Genomic DNA, 20,380 nt, shown 5'->3' with positions numbered 1-20,380 from the left:
TCGTCCAAGGGCTTCGGCTCTTCGCATGGCTTCGCCTGACGTCTTCGCTTGAGGACCTCGACTCTTTGCGCTGACTCCGCTGGTTCTCAGTCCTTCGTTCGACGGCCGAAGGTGGCGTCCCCAACATGCGTATGGTTGGTGGTGGCAGGGTTGTTCTTGCACCAGTGTCGCGCTGCAGGTCGTACGAGAACCTGGCGCAGCCGCACAACGCCCTCTACTACCAGCAGCGGGCGGTGTCGGGTGTCCTCCTCATCGCCGAGGTTAGCGCGGTGTCGGAGACGGCGACAGGGTACCGCTTGTGCTCGGGCTCTAGAGCGACGACCAGTTGGAGGCATGGAAGCCCGTCGTGGATGCGGTGCACACCAAGGGCGCTCTCTTCTTCTGCCAGCTCTAGCACATAGGCCACAGCGACCACTCGCCCACCACTGGCGCTGCTAGTTATGTAACTTTAAATGAGTTCTGTATGTGATAGTTACTGATTCAGAGACTATCACGATGATACAGGGAGTCGGGTTGCCCTCCCGGGAACCCGGTTCGTTGCAAGCTGGCGATCCAACACCGCCTGTTGCCGTTCAGGTAGGTGTTCCGGGGCACGTTCATCGTGAACGGAGGGTATGGCTAGGAGGAAGGGGACATGGCGGTGAGCCAAGGGTATGCTGACCTCGTCTCGTATGGACGGCTGTTCCTGGCGAACCCCGACCTGCCGGAGAGGTTCAAGAAGAAGGCGGAGCTGAACAAGTATGACAGGAGCATGTTTTACACCTCCGATCCCGTGGTTGGACACACGGACTACCCATTTCTTTGGCAGGAGACAGTCCAAGTGGCATAGCGCAAATCGTTCGTATCTTCTGTAGCAGCAGGTCTATAGATTGATTACTATGTGCTTCTGCTTGCAATTATCATCATCAGTTTCTTTTTTTACGGAAATAAACCAAGCCAGTCGAAACCAAGAATCATTCATGCTGCAGACAGCCAAATTTGGCACCTGCCGAGGCCGACCGGTCTGACCGGTCGGGTCGACAGGTTAGACCGGTCTGGTCTGTACAGTCCGAGTAGAATAGGGTTTTTTGTAAAGAGTCCTCATATGATCCTACTCGTGAAGGGGTACATCTTCCCCGGCCTATAAATATAAAGGCTAAGGCCGATTGAGGTATATACCCAATCGAATCAATACAAAAATCGCATTACTTTTGATCTCTCAAATCCTAGCCTTTTCCAACCCTAGATTGCTTTCTTCCTTCGTCTTGACAGCGTTTGAAGACATTCTGAGTGGCCTGCCGACCTCAGAGCAACCCTACGTTCACGAGCTCCGACGGGGTCCCTCCCGAGCTCGCTGTTCTAGGTTTCCAGCGAAACCCTGCTTGCACCGGTCAGACCGGTCGGCGGCACCGGTCAGACCGGCCTGCCCAAGGTTTCACGGGTGTTGATTGTTTTGACGACCGTCCACGCGTTCTAGCGCATTGGAGTGTGTTGGCGCCATTCTGCGTCAACATACTTTTTGGCGACTCCGCTGGGGAACAGATTAATCTGGTTTTTAAAACCGATCTAATCTAACTTCTCCGAAAAGATGGGTACTCATGGTGAAATTCACAACGACAACGTCATCAAGGCGACCATGGAGGAACTCACTGAAGACGAGCGTAGGGCCTACCTCATCACTGAAGAGCACCTGAAAGAGCAGTTCCTTCAAGGATTCAAGAAGGAGCGAGGAGGCCTATTCAAGAGGGTCGAGGAGTTCATGATGCCATCATTCAAGCTGAACCAAGAAAAGTTCGAGGTACTTCCTAATGATCCCTCTGAATTAGTCAAGCAATTCTCTCTTATGGTAGATTCGAAAATATCCACCGCGCAAGTAGCTGCAGGAGAGAGCTTTGCTGGGCTCAATGATCAGATTGAGGCACTTAAAAAGGGCAAAAGTGTCGAGGATGGCACTTATATTCCAAAAGCAAATTCGACTGGCACATCTGCTACCCAAGATCAATTCTTTGGGATGCCGCCGAACTCGTTTCCAGGGCAAACACCATTGCCATCTACTGTCCACGCGCTACCGGTTCCACCGGTCTCCTAGACCGGTCAGACTGGCGCGGGCGGTCAGACCGGTTACATGATCGGTCAGACCGGTCCAACGGGATAGTGTCCAGTGCCCTCTGCACCGCACGCTTCTATTCCCGGTTCGGCCGTCCCTAGCCGAACCAATGAGATAGTGATGCATGCCGGGCCTCATACTACATCACAGCAGGGATCTGGACCTCACCGAGGGCCGATTCCTAACACAAACATGACTTACACCGGTCCTACCACGCAACGTGTTTCGTCCTCTTCGCATGCATCGGCCAGCGGTACTTATCAGGCCGATTTCAACAGGTTTAAAGAGGATTTGGCCGGTTGTAGCGAAAATGGCCTCTCATGCCATATTTCAATATAATGTTTTGGCGATTGATGACACACGCAACACTTGAACTAATGTGTTTGCTTAGATGATATACTCAGGCTTTTAGGTTCAAGTGATGACAAAGAGAAGAGAGGCGAAGCTAGGCCCGAAGGGCCGCCCCTACGGGGGCGCCCTGAAACCTAAAAGAAATCAAGTCACCGGTTGAACCGACGCCAAGCAAATTACACACGTCGGTGCATTGACTTGAGCACGTCTGGGAGTTTTTAGTATCACCGGTTAAACCGACGTAAGGCAAAATGTACTCATCGGTGCAATGACAGAGATGGCCTGCGGGCTAGGGTTTGGCACCGGATGAACCGACGATAGGAAGTTTGAATACGTCGGTGCAATGGCAGAAGCAGACCAAGGAAAATGCATACATCGGATGAACCGATGATGCACCGGTTAATGGCGTCGGTGCAGTTGTCCAGAGAGTTTGTTTTTCAAGGATCAGAGGACAGTTGCACTCACCGGTTAAACCGACGCTAACATTACATACACCGGTCGATTGCGTCGGTTGATTGCCCGTACACGTAACGGCTAGTTTTCAGTGGGCAGTTTAGTATCACCGGTTAAACCGACGATGGCGATTTGGGAGCATCGGATTAACCGGCGTTAAGCGTTTTTCTGGCAGCTTTTCTCCAACGGCTATATTTGCTTGTGCTGCCTATATATACCCCCAAGGCCGGGTCATTTGAGCGTGCTGGAGTTCAAGGAAGTATACAAGAGCTAAAGATCATCTCCAACCACCATAGAGCTTCATTGTACATCATATAGGCTTAAGCACACTTGTGAGAGTGCTTAGTGCTTGTTTAGGCTTAGTTCTTGAGAGAACTAGCTTGAGAGAAAGTCTTGCTGCGGCAAGCAACTTGTGTACTCGTCGTGTGACCCTCCGACTTGGTGTGGAGTGGCAACGACACTTTGTGCGGGGAAGGAGGCCCCTACTTGGTGTTAAAGCTCCAAGATAGTGAAGACGGTGCCGTGGTGACGCTTCGAGATAGACGGTGGCGGTGACCTCGTCTTTGTGACTTGGCGTCACTTAGCCTTTGCTTGTCGGGAGCCTTGGAGGCGTGGCAAGACGGTGATCAAGCGAAGAGACTCGGCATCACACTTGTTCTTTGTGAGCAAGTGGCCGTGGACGTAGGGAGGGACTTTGGTGTCCTAACCGAACCACGTTAAATCGTGTGTCTTGGTGTCTTCACGGGAGTTTGCATATCCTCTCCCTTACCGCTTTACTTACCGCATTACGTTTCCGCATTTACTCTTTCTTGCTTACCTTTACTTTCCTAGTTAGTTTGATTAGGATTGGCTATAGGTTGCAAGTCTTTTGGGGTAAGTAGAGGGTAGCATAGATAAACCTTAGTCATAACTAGCATGTGTAGGACGTGTTAGGTTTATCTTATGCAATTAGATTGAGCCCTAGGATAGAAAAGCGATTAGCGACCCTATTCACCCCCTCCCCCTCTAGGGTCGGACACCCCGGTGATCCTTACACCGGTGTACTTAAATCTAAACTTGGGATTGATATGGGTGGGTCGCGTTTATATCAAAAGCCATATCCTCCAGAGTTTGATTTCATTTCATATCCTGCTGGTTGGCGCGTTCCCGAGTTTGTGAAATTTAATGGTGAAGATTCTCGTACGACTTGGGAGCATGTTAGCCAATATGTCTTGCAATTGGGAGAAGCGGGTCTTAACGATGCTTTGCGCGTTCGCTTATTTTCTTTATCTTTGACCAGAACTACTTTCTCTTGGTTTTCCTCGCTTGCGCCGGGATCGATTTTAAATTGGAATCAATTAGAGCGCAAATTTCATGATCACTTCTTTAGTGGGGAAGCCGAAGTTAGATTGCTAGACTTAACATCGGTTAGACAAAACCGAGATGAATCGGTTTTGGAGTATTTCAAGAGGTTTAAAGCTTTGAAAAACCGTTGTTTCAATTCGTCTCTTTCGGAAAAAGATTTGGCGGATTTGGCATTTAATGGCTTGCGTTCTTATTTGAAAGAGAAACTTGAAAGTTTTGATTTCATTACGGTTAATCACTTACAAATGCGAGCTGTTGGTGTCGAATTTAAATATAAAAATTCTAAAAATTCCCTTAAGCCTCATCGGTCTAACACACATGTTGTTGAGAATAATTCTGACTGTTCGGACGATGAGGAAAAGGGAGTGTACGCCGCTGAATTTGTTTGGCCGTCAAAGGAAAAACCTTCTATGTGTCCTTCGCTTAAACCGGTTCAAAAGAATTGGCAAAATGAGATGAAATTTACTTTTGATGTTTCCAAGTGCGATAGGATTTTTGATGAATTACTTAAACATGGAAACATTTGTTTGTCTCATGCTATACCATCGCCAGAAGAACTAAAAAGGCATGCATATTGTAAGTGGCATAATTCTTTCTCACATGCTACTAATGATTGTAATGTTTTCCGTCGACAGATCCAATCGGTTGTACATGAAAGACGATTGGTGCTTTCTGAGATGCAAGTAGACAAGACTCCCTTCCCTGTCCATACTTTGGAACTGAATAATCCAAAGGTTCTCCTTCGGCCGGAGCAAGCCGAAGGGGCTCAAGGGAAGAATGTGGTGATTGGAGATCCGAGGCCGATGAATGCAAATGACAAGATTCTGGCCCGAGAAGACGTTGCCGAGAAGACTCCTGATGGGAAGCCGACTTTGAGGATTTTTCTTAATGCTCCTAAGCCCGGGGGCAAGCAAGTTCCTCTAGTCAGCCTGCTGTCCAGGCGCAACTGGTTAGACCGGTAGCATCAACCGGTCAGACCGGTCAGACCGGGTACAACGACCGGTCAGACCGGCCCAGGGAGCAGCCCCGAACTTTCAAGCCAAAACGTCCGGAAGAGGGTACTTGGAAAACAAATGTGCCAAAACTGTGGGGTAGGCGTACAAATCAGGGACCTACCTTTGGGCAATTATTGAACAAGTACACTAAGGCCGTTCAACAAGATCGGCCATTAAAAAAGAGACCTCATTCACCACCACGTCGGGGCAATGCTTCGCCTCCAAGGAGGGAATTCATCAGGCACAGGAGTGATTATCCTCAATTTCCTCCACAGAAGGTGTATGCTACTATGTCTTGGTCCCCACCGGCGTCAAATGCAGTTAATCCAGTGTGGGAACATGAGGGGATTTGGCTCCAGTGCTTTCCAATGCCATATCCACCACTATATCAGAGGGAGGAAACATCAAGGATGCTAGTACACAACCGATTGGGAGCACACCAATCTGGTCCAGCTCAGCAGGCGCTATCGGTTAGACCGGTCTCAGCAGAGACCGGCGCGATTTGTTCCTCCACAGGTTGAATACCGCATGAAGGAAAAGAAGTTAGAGGTGCAATCAGAAGCTACTCCAGAGAAGGCTAAAGCCGATACTGTTGTTCAGATTGGCGAGATTAAAGTGGTTGTACAAGATAAGGGTATGGAGCCGATGGTGATTGATAAATCGGCTACTTCTTCTGCCCCTCCTATCCAGAAACCTTTTACTGCTAACAATCATGAGGCTAGTGGCAGCAAGGTGGCGGACAAATACCATCAACCCCGTTGGTGTCCCGAGGGATTGACGCATACCCAGAAGAGGAAGCTCCAACGTCTTCGCAATAAGAAAAAGAGGGAGCAGGACGCAGAGAAGGCGAGGGATGAGTACTTCAACAAGTACATGCCCATGATCCCTCAAGACAAAGTATGGCAGGCCAAGACGATTGACCAGCCATCAGAAGAACCGGTCAAACTGACCACGGTGACTGGTCAGACCGGTTCTCTCGACTGGTCAGACCGCCCTGAGCCACCGTTCAGACCGGTTGAGCCCAGTGCAGAGAGTACAGCCGAATCAGCGGTGCCTGTTTCAGTTTCTCGAGTTAATGAAGTGGAACCAGCTCCTCCAGTAACGGAAGAAGAAGAACTGGTGGATTATGAGGCGTCCCCGGAGCGCAATAATTTGGAGATCAACATTGTGCATATGTCTTCGGATTATCTCATATTTCCTGAAGAGGAAGTGGCTCATCTTCAATTTGGGCCTCGTGATGCTGTGTTCCAGAAGCCCAAGGAATCGGATAACCACTTGAAAGCTCTCTACATGAGGGGACATCTTAATAGAAAGCCGATTTCTCGCATGTTAGTGGATGGTAGGGCTATTGTAAATCTTATGCCCTACTCATTGTATAAAAAGCTTGGCGGGAAGGACGAGGAGCTGATCAAGACCAACATGATGGTTAGCGGTGTAGGTGGAGGTGATCCCATTGGTGCCAAGGGAGTTGCGTCCATGGAGTTGACCGTTGGAAGTAAGACGCTTGCCACAGCCTTCTTCGTCTCGGAAGTGCAAGGTAACTTTAGTTTAATACTTGGGCGTGATTGGATTCATGCCAATCAATGTGTTCCGTCTACCTTGCATCAATTTCTTATTCAGTGGATCGGTGATGAGGTTGAGATAGTGCCTGGTGACACTTCTTCCATCATAGCTACCGCCGATTCCAATTTCATTGGTGCCAATGACAACGTCAAGTGCTTATCGGGCTTGGATCTGTCCGATTATGAGCTTATCAGTTGCACCAAGTAGGGTTTCGTTCCTGCAACTCTAAAGCCGATGGAAAATCGGCTAAATCACTTAATGTTGTAAAGATGAGTCCAGCAGGCGACTCAGGTGCAACCGGTCAGACCGGGTCCCACGATCGGTCAGACCGGTCCTCTTCGGATCGGCCATCAGAGCCGACCGGTCGGACTGGTGGGTCAGATCGGTCAGATCGATCCAACGCAGAGTGGCTCCAGCAACGCATTGAGCACTATCGGGCGCGTACGAACGATATGTGCGAAACTATTAAAGAATCAGAAGACATGGACAAGCTGGGCCAAGATTTTACGTCGGCTGATCCTTTAGAAAAGGTGGATATAGGTGATGGTACTATTCCTAGGCCGACTTTTGTAAACAAGAATTTATCGGTTGGGTTTAAAGCCGATTTGATAAAGTTATTAAAAGAATATATCGATTGTTTTGCTTGGGAGTATTCTGAAATGCCGGGATTGAGTCGTGATCTTGTTGAACATCGCTTACCAATCAAAGCCGGTTTTAAACCTTATAAACAACCGGCTAGACGTTTCAATCCTAGTATTTATGACCAAATTAAAGAGGAGATTAATCGATTATTAGATGCTGATTTTATTCGATCTTGTCGTTATGCGGATTGGATCTCTAATATTGTGCCCGTTGAAAAGAAAGATTCGGGCAAGATTCGTGTTTGCATTGATTTTAGAGATCTCAATAAAGCTACTCCCAAGGATGAATATCCTATGCCTATAGCCGATATGCTAATTAATGAAGCATCGGGACATCGTGTTATTATCTTTCTTGATGGTAACGCGGGTTATAATCAAATACTCATGGCCGAGGAAGATACGTCTAAAATGGCCTTTGTGTGTCCCGGATTTGTTGGTTTGTTTGAGTGGGTGGTTATGACTTTTGGCTTAAAGAACACCGGTGCAACTTATCAGAGGGTTATGAATTTAATCTTCCATGATTTGGTTGGTGTTATCTTGGAAGTGTACATTGATGATATTGTTATTAAATAGGCCAGTTTGGATTCTCATTTAGCCGATTTAAGACTTGCTCTTGAAAGGATGCGTCGATATGGTTTGAAGATGAATCCACTCAAATGTGCTTTTGGAGTATCGGCGGGAAAATTCCTTGGTTTCATCATTCATGAGAAGGGCATAGAGATTGATCCTAAAAGAATTGAAGCTATGAGGAAAGTTGAGGCCCCTACTTGCAAGAAAGACTTGCAAAAGTTTCTGGGCAAGGTAAATTATTTGAGAAAATTTATTTCTAATTTGTCCGGAAAGATTGATGCTTTTACTCCTATTCTTCGGTTAAAGAATGAAGCCGAATTTACTTGGGGGGCAAAACAGCAAGAGCTATTTGAAAAAATTAAATACTATTTGTCTTCGCCGCCGGTTCTTAAAGCACCTAGGAGAGGTATTCCTTTTAAACTTTATATAGTGGCCGAAGATAAAGTTATTGGAGCTGTTTTGACTCAAGAGACCGAAAGAAAGGAGTATGTTGTTACTTATATAGGCCGACAACTTATTAATGCGGAAACAAGATATACTTTTATTGAAAAGTTGTGCTTGTCTTTATATCATGCTTGTACTAAATTGCGACACTATCTACTATCTAGTACATGCATAGTAGTATGTCAAACTGATGTGATAAAACATATGTTGCAAAAGCCGATTTTGAGTGGTAGAATCGGCAAGTGGGCATATGCTTTGATAGAATATGATTTGGCTTGTGAACCTTTGAAATCTATGAAAGACCAAATTGTAGCGGATTTCATTGTTGAGCATCAGATTAATGATGAGCATGATTTGAAAATCAGCCATATTGTTTGTACACCATGGAAGCTTTATTTTGATGGATCGGTTTGTGATGATGGGAGAGGGATTGGTGCTGTTCTTATATCTCCAAGTGGTGCTATTTTTGAATTCTCAAACCGATTAGAAGAATATTGCACAAATAACCAAGTTGAGTATGAAGCATTATTATTCGGCTTGGAAATTTTACAATCCATGGGCGTGAAGCATGCTGAAGTTTTTGGTGATTCACTTCTCGTTGTGCAGCAAGTATCCAAGGTATGCCAATGTTATAATGGTTCATTAAATGCATATCTTGATAAGTGCCTCAAAATTATTTCTTCTTTTGATGAATTCGTTATAAGACATTTGCCAAGAGAAGAAAATGGACATGTTAACGCTCTGGCCCAGCAAGCATCTAGTTATAATGTTAGGAAAGGAAAATTTAACATTAGAAAACCGATGCAGATGATAGCCGAGTTGCAGTTTCTGGATGAACCGGTCAAACCGGTTGACGCGACCGGTCTAACCGCCCAGACCGGTTGACGCGACCGGTCTAACCGCCCAGACCGGTCTGACCGGTCCGGAGACCGGTCTAACCGATCAGACAGCAGAAAACACTGATTCGGCCATGAAAAAAGCCGAAGATCAGGATTGGAGAGTTCCTATAATCTCCTATCCTAAAGATCCTGGTCGTGATGTAGAGAGAAATATTCGGCGTGCAGTGTTCAAGTATATTTTAATTGATGATGAGCTTTATCGTCGAACCGCCGAAGATTTGCTTCTCAAGTGTTTGGACTCGGATCAGGCCATGATTGCTATGGGAGAAGTTCATGAAGGCATCTGTGGTACTCATCAATTGGCTCCTAAAATGAAGTGGTTGCTTAGGAGAGCCGGTTTCTATTGGCCTTCCATGATTCCGGATTGTTTCAAGTATTATAAGGGATGTGAAGAATGTCAACGGTTTGGAAATTTGCAATTGGTACCTGCTACATCGTTGTATCCTATCATTAAACCATGGCCATTCCGAGGTTGGGGGTTGGATTTTATTGGACAAATTAATCCTCCATCTTCAAATGGGCATCGCTTCGTATTGGTTGCTACATATTATTTTACTAAGTGGACCGAAGCGGTTCCTTTGAAGAATATGACACATAGAGAGGTGATTGAGTTTATAACTGAGCATATTATTCATAGATTCGGTATTCCTCAAACTTTGACTACAGATCAAGGCTCTTCATTTATATCAAAGGAGGCCAATGGACAGGCCGAGTCAAGTAACAAGATTTTGATCAACCTTATTAAGAAGAAAATAGAAGAAAATCCTAAGAGCTGGCATGAAGTGTTATCCGAAGCATTGTGGGCTCATCGTATATCTCGTCATGGTGCTACCAATGTTACTCCTTTTGAGCTTGTGTATGGTCAAGAGGCCGTTTTACCCGTTGCGGTAAATCTGGACGCTTATAGATTGGCTAAGCAAAATGATCTTTCTGCTGTTGATTATTATAATTCAATGATGGATAATATTGATGAGGTGACTGACAAGCGTATGAAGGCTTTAAAGGAGATTGAAAAGGACAAGCTTCGGGTTGCTAGAGCTTACAACAAGAAGGTAAAAGATAAATCTTTTCAGGTTGGGGATTTAGTTTGGAAGACAATAAGTTTGGTAAGTGGTCGCCAAGTTGGGAGGGTCCATATAGAGTTGTTAAAGTTATCTTCGGGAATTCCTACATGATGGAGACGCTGCAAGGAGATCGACTACCTAGAGCTATCAATGGGAAGTACTCGAAGAAATTCTATCCAAGTGTGTGGCAAGATGCATGAAGGAAGACGGCCGGTTTATGAGAATCATCTTTATCAGTATTTTTTAGGCCCTAGTATTGTATAGAATACCTCTGTTTTGCTTTTTAGCTTGTAAACTCACTAAAAAGCAGGGGGGTATATGTTGACAGCCAAATTTGGCACCTGCCAAGGCCGACCGGTCTGACCGGTCGGGTCGACCGGTCTGACCGGTCTGGTCTGTACAGTCCGAGTAGAATAGGGTTTTTTGTAAAGAGTCCTCATGTAATCCTACTCATGAAGGGGTACGTCTTCCCCGGCCTATAAATATAAAGGCTAAGGCCGATTGAGGTATATACCCAATCGAATCAATACAAAAATCGCATTACTTTTGATCTCTCAAATCCTAGCCTTTTCCAACCCTAGATTACTTTCTTCCTTCGTCTCGACGGCATTTGAAGACGTTCTGAGTGGCCTACCGACTTCAGAGCAACCCTACGTTCCCGAGCTCCGACGGGGTCCCTCCCGAGCTCGCTGTTCTAGGTTTCCGGCGAAACCCTGCTTGCACCGATCAGACCGGTCGGCGGCACCAGTCAGACCGGCCTGCCCAAGGTTTCACGGGTGTTGATTGTTTTGACAATCGTCCGCGCATTCTAGCGCATTCGAGTGTGTTGGCGCGATTCTGCATCAACACATGCATGTGCAAGGAGGCATGCGTGTAAGACTGTTTGTGTTTACTATTAACCTGTATGTGTGTGATTTCCCTAAACTAATTGATCTCAAGTCATTTGAAGGTATTAAGACATATATACTCCTTTTGGGGAGTCCATCTGAGCATTGCTTTTATATGAGAAAGTGTTTAATCCTTGATTGACAGATTAGTTATTTCTTACATTATTGGTGCAAATTGAGAGTCACTAGGTTTTTATGTTCTTATCTTTTTTCCTTTTCTAAGTTTATTACAGGGGTAAATGAGAAGTACATGGCGCAGGCTATCTTAATCTTAATCTTAATATTACTAATTGGATGCTCCTTTGAAGCCTCCACGTGAAGATACCTAGAATCCTAGGTGGACAAAATAGAAAAATAGAGAAGTTCTAGAAATTCTCACAAAAATCAGAAACATCGTCCATCAATCCGATAACTGTAATCATAATAGTCGTTGGATCTGTTATCTTTCCTAATAAATTACCTACATCTGTCATTATGAAGGTAGACTAAAGTAACCCCCTAAACATGTATCTAAATTACCCATCTCTACCATTATAAAAAATCTAAAGTAACCTCCTAATCTTCGTATAAATTACCCACATATGCTATTATAAAAATAATATAAATAATCCCACAAATTTGTATATAAATTATCCAATTATGTCATTATAAAAAGTTAAAGCAACACCCAAATCTGAATCTAAATTATATAAGCACAACAAAATATTAGAGTGCACCAATATAAAAATCTAAATTACTATTTTTATCCTTATTAATATATTATTTATGTTATTGTTTATATAAAAATTATACCCACGATATGTGTCACCATTTATTGATTTATGATGGAAGAGATAAGAATACTAATTTGCAAATAAATGCTTCAATTAACATATATCAAACACATGTAGACATGCGATACAAAATGAAAACCATTGCAAATAGATAATAATAAATATGTATTTTAGAGTATGTGTTAGAATATTTAATAGATGAAAGAGGGAGTGGGGTAGACATAGTTATAATTATTAGCTATATGTCTTATCTATTAATCCTAATTAGCCCATGCTCTGTACGGGTTGATAGACTAGTATATATGGGAATTGGGCACAGGCACCTTTGTTCCTGCTGCCATATTCGTATCCATGCTTCACCAATCCATATTGCAGATGTTAACCTGAAGAATTAGACATCATGCATGTTCCTGCAGCTAGTTTTCAAACGTCAGGCTTTCATTTAAATTATAAAATATCGTTTGTAGAATACAGATTACATCGTGTCACCGCATACAGATAAGATTCTAGCTTGCTCCAAATTTATCCAGATCTGAAATATACCCGAAATGTTAGGCAGGCCCAAGGAACAAATGAAGCCCAATACGCTATGCACCTGAGACGAGGACAACCTGCATAGTGTACTGTGCTCACATTATTTCGAGTGGCAACACTAGATACGCAGGAACAGGAACAAAGAGTGGTGTACAGAAACAATGGCCTTGTTTGGTTCGCATTTGCTAGTTCCTAGCACGAATTTTTTTTGAATGCATGAAGTACTAAATGAAGTTTATTTGCAAAACTTTTGTAGGAATATGTGTAATTTTTCGCGACAAATCTAATGACGGTAATTAATCAATGATTAGCTACAGTGATGCTACAATAACCATCCTCTAATCGCGCGGTCAGAGGCCTCATTAGATTCCTTATAGTTCCTAGCGCAGGAGTTGTGGAGATAATTTTGCAAACTGCATTTATTTAATACCTCTAATTAATAGTCAAAATTGTTATAGTTCCTACCATAGTACAAACCAAACAAGGCCAATAGATAGTCCATCATAATAATGCTACAAATTAAATACAGTTGAATAGTGATCTTGGGCTTATGGATCATATTGCTGCTCGACCAACCGCAGAGTTTTAATGAGTCTTGCATGGGAACGGGGAAGAACGGGACCAGAGTATCAGGCCAACTTGAACATACATGTAGAAGAATCAGACAAAACCAACGGTCAACGGAGACCAGGTGTCAGGTGGGAAGGCCCTTGTAGACGAAGGCGAACTTGGCCGGGCAGGAAGAACACAGGCCGTGCGTCCTACCGGGTTATCTTCATGGACCATGGTTCGGCACCATGCACATGCAGAGCAGCAGATCTCCGATCCATGTATGTCACGGCGATCTGGTACTAGGCGTAAATGTTTTTCCACCACACCAAAGCTTAATATGGTAGCCTTCAATTCGTCCTGCACGACAATTCAGAGGCAAAATTTAATTTATCTAATCTCACACAAACCTACAGTATAAATTGCAACAATTAGAGATCCACGTCAAGGTTCCCGGCTATGTCGATGTAGACTCTGTTCCTGGAGCACAACAAACTATATATTGGCTCAGAATTTCTACGAGGACAGACATACGTGATTTGCAAGCTGCAAACAGAGTGAACAATTACCAGTCATGGTAATGAATAACCAGTCATGGTAGTGAATAACCAGGTTTTTCTAGTTTAATGAGTACGTATGTATTGACACCATAAAACTAGAGTGCAACTAGAAGGAGCTACTACTGTACCACATACATGCGAAATAAATACCATGGTAAGATTCAAATTGAAATGGCATGCAAGCAACTAGAATAAGCTTCGATTCTGTAGTACTACCATACTGCTACTCATTATTGGACAAACAACACAATAGCAGAGAAGAAAAGATCAGCACGTACATTATTTATTGGTATATATAAGATTTCAGAAATCATCATCATATCGAAGGGAGGGGTGGTTGGGGTGGCCATCGGCCTCGTGCCTTAGCTTCTCTTTCACTTTGGTTACCACCTCTTCGCTGACTTTCCACCTTCCACTAAGGTAAACCTGCACATCCTGAAGGGAGGGGAGGTGGCCCAAGGCCAGGTCATCAGTAGTAAATTCACCTCGCAAGAAATCCTCCAGTTGGATGCCAAATATAAACTTTTCAAGTCTAGGCATAGCTCCAGGTGGGAAGGTAGACGGAACCATTGCAAGCTTGCTGAATATACATGTTATTGCACATGGAAAAGCATCAGGCCTGACCATGAACCTTTCCAGCACTTGTTTGTTGCCAACTCCTAAATAAAGATAACGAAGAGCCTGGAGCCTCCCGAGGACTTGGATGTCCTCCCTTCTCACTTGAACCACCGTTATGTCCACGTAGGAGAGAAGCAATAATATTGCAGGGCGAATCCATGTTGGCAAGGAAGTGGTTCTATCAATAGAGAGAGTGCTCAAGTTGCCCACGGACTCCACTGAGCCTTCGAGATTGGCTGCCACGTCATCTGACAGTACTATTAGAGTTTGGATTTTGTGTAATTTCCCAAGAGACCCCACCAAAGCTGTGCATATGTTTTCATCCCATCTGCCTTCCTTGTCAGTTGTGAGATTCACTAAAAGGAGCCTCAGTTGCATCAGATGGCCTAGCTCTTCCGCAATGCATGCAGAATCCACTCTCACAATCCCTAGCATTTCTAGGGATGTTAGATACTTCAACCCATTAGGCAGACTTGTACGGCGGTCAACACATAGGAACATCAACTGTGTTAGGCCTACAATACTTGACGGTAGTTCTTCTATTTCAGTTCCATGTAAGAGCAATGACTGCAAAAACTGTAGCTTCCCTACCTCCACTGGCAGCTCACCAGCATACCCAGCACGTGCTAGACTTAGATACCTTAAGTGAAATAAATTCCCAACAAACCTCAAATTTCGACGTTCCCTGAGATTGCAATCTTGTAGATCCAACACACGTAGAAGATGATAAATCGAAAGGGATGGCATTGTATTAATTATAGCGGGACTGAAGATAGCAACGGACCTCAATTTTGGCATTTCCGTTTTAGGCCAAGTAGTATTCTGGAGAGATAACCTGCGAACGGTGCTTCCAGAAGAAGGCATGCATTGCCTACTATCTCCTAATACCGTGGTAACAAAACTTTCTTCTCTTGACAAGGAGCAAATGAGTTCAAGTACCATATCATGCACACGGCAAAATGAAATGGTATCCCTATCTGCTATCTGAATCAGGCTTCTATTTAGAAGCTCATTGAAGTAACTCTCTCCATGCTCAAATAAACTTTGACTCTCATTTTCACGGTGGACAAAATCTTCAGCTATCCACCTCAATATCAACCGATATTTCTCAATCTCATAATCTTCAGGAAATATACTAAGATATAATAAGCATGCCTTCAAATGAGAAGGTAGATCATAATAGCTAAGCAACAATATCTTCCTCATACTGTCCATGCTAGGATTACTTGCAAGTCCGGAACCAATAGAGCCACAAACGTCATTCCACACTTTTATATTTTCTGATTTATTAGCAAGCAAGCTAGATGTGGTAATGATGGCCAATGGCACACCTCCACATTTCTTCAAAATCTTTTCAGATACCTCAAAATACTGCCCAGGACATTTGTCTTCAGAGCCGAATATTCTTCCATAGAATAGCTTTTTGGAGCTCTCATGAGTTAGAGGTTTCATCCTATAGCAACCACCAATTTGCTCAGCAACATCAAGTATGCGAGTAGTTGTTATGATTATGCTTTTCAGGCCATTCTCATGTAGAGAACATCGTAGTATCCCCCATGGTTTCATATCCCATATATCATCGATGACAATGAAGTACCTATATGCATATGGAAATAAATAAGGCTGCCATGTAAGATTGAAATATGGGCAAAAGAGTATGAATATATGTGAGAGCACTTCCAACATCTACTGACATAAAAATAAAAACCCTCTAGTGCAGTGACAAGAATACTTGTAGATATTTGCAGAATGTCAATGAAACCAGTGTAGAAGTACTAAATTTCTTTCCACAAAGTCTAAAACCCTTTTAGGTAGCATGCAGCCACTTTATTGTAATGAATATGGGAAAAAATTTAGAGAAGTGGATTTCTTTTCATTTTCATGAAAACACATATGCACGCATGCACCACACTAACTTACCCCACAAATTTTGCCATTGTTTGACAAAGGAACCACGCACCCTGCTTTTATAGAAAGCATATGACGTTTGTGGTACACACACTAGCTGGGGAGACCAGCTTACAAAAGCTGAGATAATTTTTGCCATTGTTACTACAGTTGGTTTGTGCATGTCCATGTAACAGTCAATTAGTGTCAAATATGACTAATAAATAGGGACAAGCAAGGTCATTTCAATCTATTATCTTAATACAATAGTGTTAAAAGAAGCCACCACATTCGCCGAGAGGGTTTAGAAATTCCCACATTAATCTAAAAAAGAGAAGAATATACACCGTTTGATTTTATGAAGATCTAACGGTCTATATTATTATAAGATCTTAATACAATAGTGTTAAAAGAAGTCACCACGTTCGCCGAGAGAGTTTAGAAATTCCCACGTAATCTAAAAAAGAGAAGAATATACACCGTTGGATTATATGAAGATCTAACGGTCTATATTATTCTAAGAATTCATATCATATAAAAAAATCCATATCACATAAAAAATCCACATTGAATAAAATTTTTATATTTCCTATTGTTATTAGAGTCGGACTCCATTGTTTTAGCGACATTAAACTGTCTATACTTGGAAAGGTTGCATGCTTCGTTTCTGGCAAGGTTACATCAAGCAAACAAAGTTTGGTTGCTCAAACTAGGGCTCTATACTGCTTCGTTTATGGATAGGATTTAAAAAATAAAGAAAGGTCACATCATAAAGACATATCCATTACATCAAAGCTTTTGCTCGGTACAAGACCGACTCTGTCATCTATATTAGGCTCAATATATAAATAGAACCTTAAAATAATTGGTACAATTAGCTTTGTCTTGCACAGTTTTTTTCTAGCCGAAAAGAGTTCTCCGTCGTTTCTCAACCTGATCTCTCGAACAGTTGGTCTAGGGAGGTCTAGAAATTCTCACGTTAAACTAAAATTGCACCCTCAGATTTTATGAAGATCTAATGGCTTACATTTATCTAAAGAGTCCATATCAAATACGACTAAAAATATTAGATTATTAATAGAAAAGATAATAATATGCATATATAATAAATTCTATATAAGGAAAAGAATATACAACCAATAAGATAAGCAACTCTTTACTAATTTCTCATCTGCAGTTCCAGAAAAACAATCACACATACCAAAACCAAAATATAAAAATTAGCACTTTTTTATTTTGGAAAAGGACCGTGGCAATATGCGTGACGTCGTGCGTGGCAACAACACCAGGACGACATCGTTTTCCGCTCCATGGCTCTCTAGGCGAGCGACTCATGTCCGGGCCATCCGGGGGCAGATTTTATCTCTCCTCCTGCATTGCATCTGTTGATTTGCATCCATAGAAGATTAATTATTTTTATCTACGATCGATTTAGAATATGAATAAAGTTTTATTCATCACACTTAAAATTCTCCAATCGCCTGGACATTGAGGCTTGATTCAGTTGATGGTGGCTGCCTAGGCGGCAAGCATTCCTTGATCTACGGAGAGGTGTCCCTAGGCTTGCAGGATGCCTGGGGCTAGAGACCGGGCACGAGGGGTGGTAGTGGTTAGCACTTAGCAGCATGGTGGTGTGGCTAAAGCGCCGCCAAAGTCATCATGAGCTACTCATATGTATCTCATGCACGTTCTTCTCGAGAGAACGACGACAGTTGCAAGCGGCTAGGATAGGTACAAGTTTCAATAGGGGAGGAAGATCATTGGACTAGCAAGAGGGCAATAAATAGAGGTGAAGACGAGTCTTGGCCATCGCCCATCTATCGGACATGATTGACGACATCTTCGGTGGAGTGAGGAGGTGAGGACAAGAACGTTGGCCACATACAGCCTGAGCTCGGTGGTGGCCAATTAAAAGCTGCATGTCAGGCAGTGCAGAGTGTATGAGTGATGTGACATGGGAAAAGTTGAACTATACTACAGTGCTAGTATACCACGAGAGTTTCTGTTAAATATAAGTGTCTATAAGTTCTTCCATAAAAACTTTTTCCCTGGCCTACTCGCACTCTTTTTCTTATTAGAGTGGGGGGAGAGACCACACATAAAGGTGAGGTTTTTGTATTGTAATAAAGCAGGAATTTCGACCATTGACAAGTGAAATCAAGAAAATCTGCAGGTTGTCATTTCTTTTTGTTTGCACGATGCTGTGATGTTAATATATAGGGGTGCCATGGGGAGGATGGCATGCAAGACATAAATTGTTCAGCAACCAAATGCAACAACAACAAATACTCACAGAAAAAAAAATACAACAACAAAGAGCACCGGTGAAACCACATATCAGCATATATGTTATATCAACAAGTTTGTTGATCTGACTTTAGCCTCGTCAATGCTAAATCTCAATTGGCATAAGCCACCTTACTAGTTTTCATAGATATTAGAGGATAGGTATACTGAAAGAAAATACCAAAACATGCTCAATCTAGATGCTCCGTACCTTTTATTTTGGAGGAATTCCCGGACTAGGTCAATGAGATGCTTTTCTTCCAACATTGTGCTATGAATATTGGCATACTTTTCCTTGTCAAGTTCATAAAGCATATTCTTGAGAAGTTTGTTCAAGTCAGGATTCTGAGACACTGAAACGAAAGCTGTGCAATCAAATTGAACTCTTAGCTGGTCATACACTACTTTGGCAAGTGTTGTCTTGCCTAATCCTCCAAAACCAACGATAGAGACTACCCTTTGCTGCTGCCCAGACATGTCATCTCCATTTGTCAACCTCATGATTAGTTCTTCTCTTGCTTCATCAATACCCACAAGATCTGTAGCCTTAGTGTATAGAGCTGTTATGCGAGGGTCAACCAATGTAGCCTTAGTGTATAGAGCTGTTATGCGAGGGTCAACCAAGATTTTTTCAGGCTTAATAGCATCAACCTTGTACCTGTCCAAGAAGAAAAACACATCAATGAAGGTAAGAGGAAAATTCAGAAAAATAAGTTCAGATGCAGATCTCTGAGGGTGTTCCGGGACCTGTCACGTCGCTCGGCCACCTCCTTGACACGCTCCTTGATATCCTTGATCTCTTGCCCGATCTCATGGCGAGTCGCGGCCTTTGTGACAATATTCATCATCTTCTTCATGAACCTCTTGGCACTCCTTTTGCTAGGGGCCACAGGGCCCCGGACGCGCACCAGGAAGGTGTCTACGATGTCTTCCATGTCGTAGGACAGCTCCCTAACATCGCGCGCCCAGATCCGGACCTGCTCTTTGAGTTCCTCTCGTGGCACCTCGCCAACACTGCGGAGGGCGGCATGCATACTATCGAGCTCCCTTGAGAGAAACTCGATGTCCTTCTTGACTCCCTTCTGCAGATTGTACTCATCCTGGAGGAGCTGGCCGAGCTTGGGGATCAGAGTGCCCAGTGCTCCCGTTGCAACCTCCATGGCTAGCTTGTGAGGAGTCGCGCTGGTTACTTCATTGAGACCCAATCTGTGCAGCAAACGGTAGGTAGGGTTGTGGTGGTGGACTGCTAGCTCCAACGATAAAGGTGAAGTGTCCTAGCTTACACTGTTTTTATTGTGGGCCTAGATGATGATTGGCTGGCATACATGATATGGAACAAAACATTATTATTCCGTCTTATCAGCCCTGGCCCCTTTACACCACTAAATCAGCTTTCTTGGCGCACTGAAAATATTATATATATTCCACATGATGAAGGTGCAAGCCACGTCATCGCTGATGGCATATGGCAAAGAACAGATGCCGCCTCCAATAATGCAAGAAGCGTGAGGCACGAGTCTGACAATGACATTGACGAGCATGTCTTTCCACTTCTTTGCATTGGTACCCGTGTTTGGTTGCAAAATTCTAAATTCCAAATTTTTTTTCCGATACCTGCATGAAGACTTAAATATAGACGAAATAAAAAACGCATTGCGACTGTTGTCTGTAAATGGAGAGACGAATCTAATGAACCTAATTAGGCTGTAATTAGATGTTAAATTGCTACAGTAATAATACAGTAAAGAACCTCTAATGACGGATTAATTATGCTCATTAGATTCGTCTCGCGATTTATAGACGAGTTCTGTAATTATTTTTGTGATTAGTCTATATTTAGTATTTCAAATGTAGAAAGATGTTTTTTCAAAAATTT

At 43.4% G+C, this 20,380-nt stretch overlaps 1 protein-coding gene across 4 annotated transcripts; it reads right to left on the bottom strand.

The window, feature by feature from the left end:
* Window positions 1–12,487: 12,487 nt before the first annotated feature.
* LOC120645280 (disease resistance protein RGA5-like) lies at window positions 12,488–19,783 on the bottom strand. 4 transcript variants are annotated; one of them, XR_005664206.1, is made up of 6 exons: window positions 19,252–19,783; window positions 19,093–19,162; window positions 18,716–19,050; window positions 13,992–15,928; window positions 13,254–13,513; window positions 12,488–12,693 (listed from the first exon to the last, which is right to left on the bottom strand). XR_005664206.1 is itself a non-coding variant. In XM_039922088.1 (5 exons), exons 1-4 carry the CDS (start codon window positions 19,662–19,664, stop codon window positions 14,017–14,019), a joined length of 2,730 nt encoding a protein of 909 aa, XP_039778022.1. In that variant the 5' UTR covers window positions 19,665–19,783; the 3' UTR covers window positions 13,009–13,699; window positions 13,992–14,016. The 4 variants fall into 4 exon arrangements, 2 of the variants coding, with proteins under 2 accessions (XP_039778022.1, XP_039778020.1); XR_005664205.1 differs by having other exon boundaries at window positions 12,488–12,681; XM_039922088.1 differs by lacking the exon at window positions 12,488–12,693 and having other exon boundaries at window positions 13,009–13,699.
* Window positions 19,784–20,380: the final 597 nt, after the last annotated feature.

Source organism: Panicum virgatum, chromosome 8K (assembly GCF_016808335.1).
Source record: "Panicum virgatum strain AP13 chromosome 8K, P.virgatum_v5, whole genome shotgun sequence".
Classification (NCBI taxonomy): domain Eukaryota; kingdom Viridiplantae; phylum Streptophyta; class Magnoliopsida; order Poales; family Poaceae; genus Panicum; species Panicum virgatum.
Note: the sequence above shows the minus strand (reverse complement) of the source record. Positions and strands in the feature narration are given on the sequence as shown.